At 62.3% G+C, this 1,114-nt stretch overlaps 1 protein-coding gene across 1 annotated transcript in view; it reads right to left on the bottom strand.

The window, feature by feature from the left end:
• Positions 1-692: 692 nt before the first annotated feature.
• Positions 693-1,114, bottom strand: part of LOC104508870 (N-acetylmuramoyl-L-alanine amidase-like) — a gene marked incomplete at both ends in the record, with an annotated part of 757 nt that continues 335 nt past the window's right edge. Inside the window, one exon of the mRNA XM_010150626.1 lies at positions 693-1,063. Within this exon, the coding sequence (XP_010148928.1) occupies positions 693-1,063 (371 nt within the window). The remainder of the gene's footprint in view (positions 1,064-1,114) is intronic.

Below are 1,114 nucleotides of genomic sequence, written 5' to 3'. Positions count from 1 at the left end.
CTGGGTGTCCTTGGAGGTCATGTGGGGTCTCCAAAGTGGGTTATGGAGGGGGCAGTGCTGCTCCGATATGAGCACACACACGCGTGTGCCACAGCACCCAGCCCTGCTGCAGGCCCCAGGGCACCTGGGTCCCTCTTTGATGTCCTCTCCTATGGCCACCCTCCGCCTCGTGCCTCAGTTTCCCTCTCGCTCTCCAGTGACCACCCAACGCTGGTGTCCTGACACCGAATTTATTGTGGGGTGGTTTGTGGGGGATTGTGGCTACGGGGATGGTCTTCTGGGACAGTGGGGCCAGGATCCATCTGGGCTCGTGCCCAACCAGGTCAGGATCTGTCCAGGCTGGTAGAGTTCAAGGCTGGGGTTCTTCTGGGCCAGGGTCCATCTGGGCTGGCATCTGCTGGGATGGTGTCCATCGGGACCAGGGTCTGTCCAGACCTGTGTCCGTCTGGGTTGGAATCCATAGGGATGGTGTCCATCGGGACCAGGATCCATCCAGACCAGGGTCCATCCCGGCTGGCATCCATGGGAATGGTGTCCACCTGGACCAGCGTCCATCTAGACCATGATCCAACCTTTCCCATGCCCATCCAGACCAGGACCCGTAGGGATGGTCCTCACTGCAGGGGAGAGAAACCACGATCAGTCCCAGCATCACCTCCCACATCCGCCCCCTCCAAACCCTCTGGCCATACCGGACACCAGACCCCAAAGCTGGGTGTCAAACCTCCGACCCCCGGAGATGCCGCCTTGGTGCTCACCTCAAAGCCGTGCCAGGTCTCAATCTCCCGGAAGAGGGAGTTACCGGGGCAGTCGGTGCGACCCATCTGGCGGTGGCCACGTAGGGTGTAGTTACGGTGAAGCCGTCCGGTGCGCACGGCGCAGGGCAGGAGCTCGTCCCGCACCAGGGCGATGGTGTCAGGGTCCGGCAAAGCATCCGAGAAGTTTCCGACGTAGCCAACGCCGTAGCCTTTGCTGTTGTAGCCTTTGGTGTGGGCACCAACCCAGTGCCAACCCCGGCCTTGGTACAGGTACCCGTCCGAGCCCACCAGGAAGCTGGAAGCGCCCATGGGGTCAACCAGAGCTGCCCGGAGACGGGTGACAGGAGCGGCGGTGA

This window comes from Eurypyga helias, unplaced genomic scaffold (genome assembly GCF_000690775.1).
Source record: "Eurypyga helias isolate BGI_N326 unplaced genomic scaffold, ASM69077v1 scaffold20124, whole genome shotgun sequence".
Lineage (NCBI taxonomy): Eukaryota > Metazoa > Chordata > Aves > Eurypygiformes > Eurypygidae > Eurypyga > Eurypyga helias.
The sequence above is the reverse complement of the archived record's forward strand: the minus strand, read 5'-3'. Positions and strand labels throughout refer to the sequence as shown.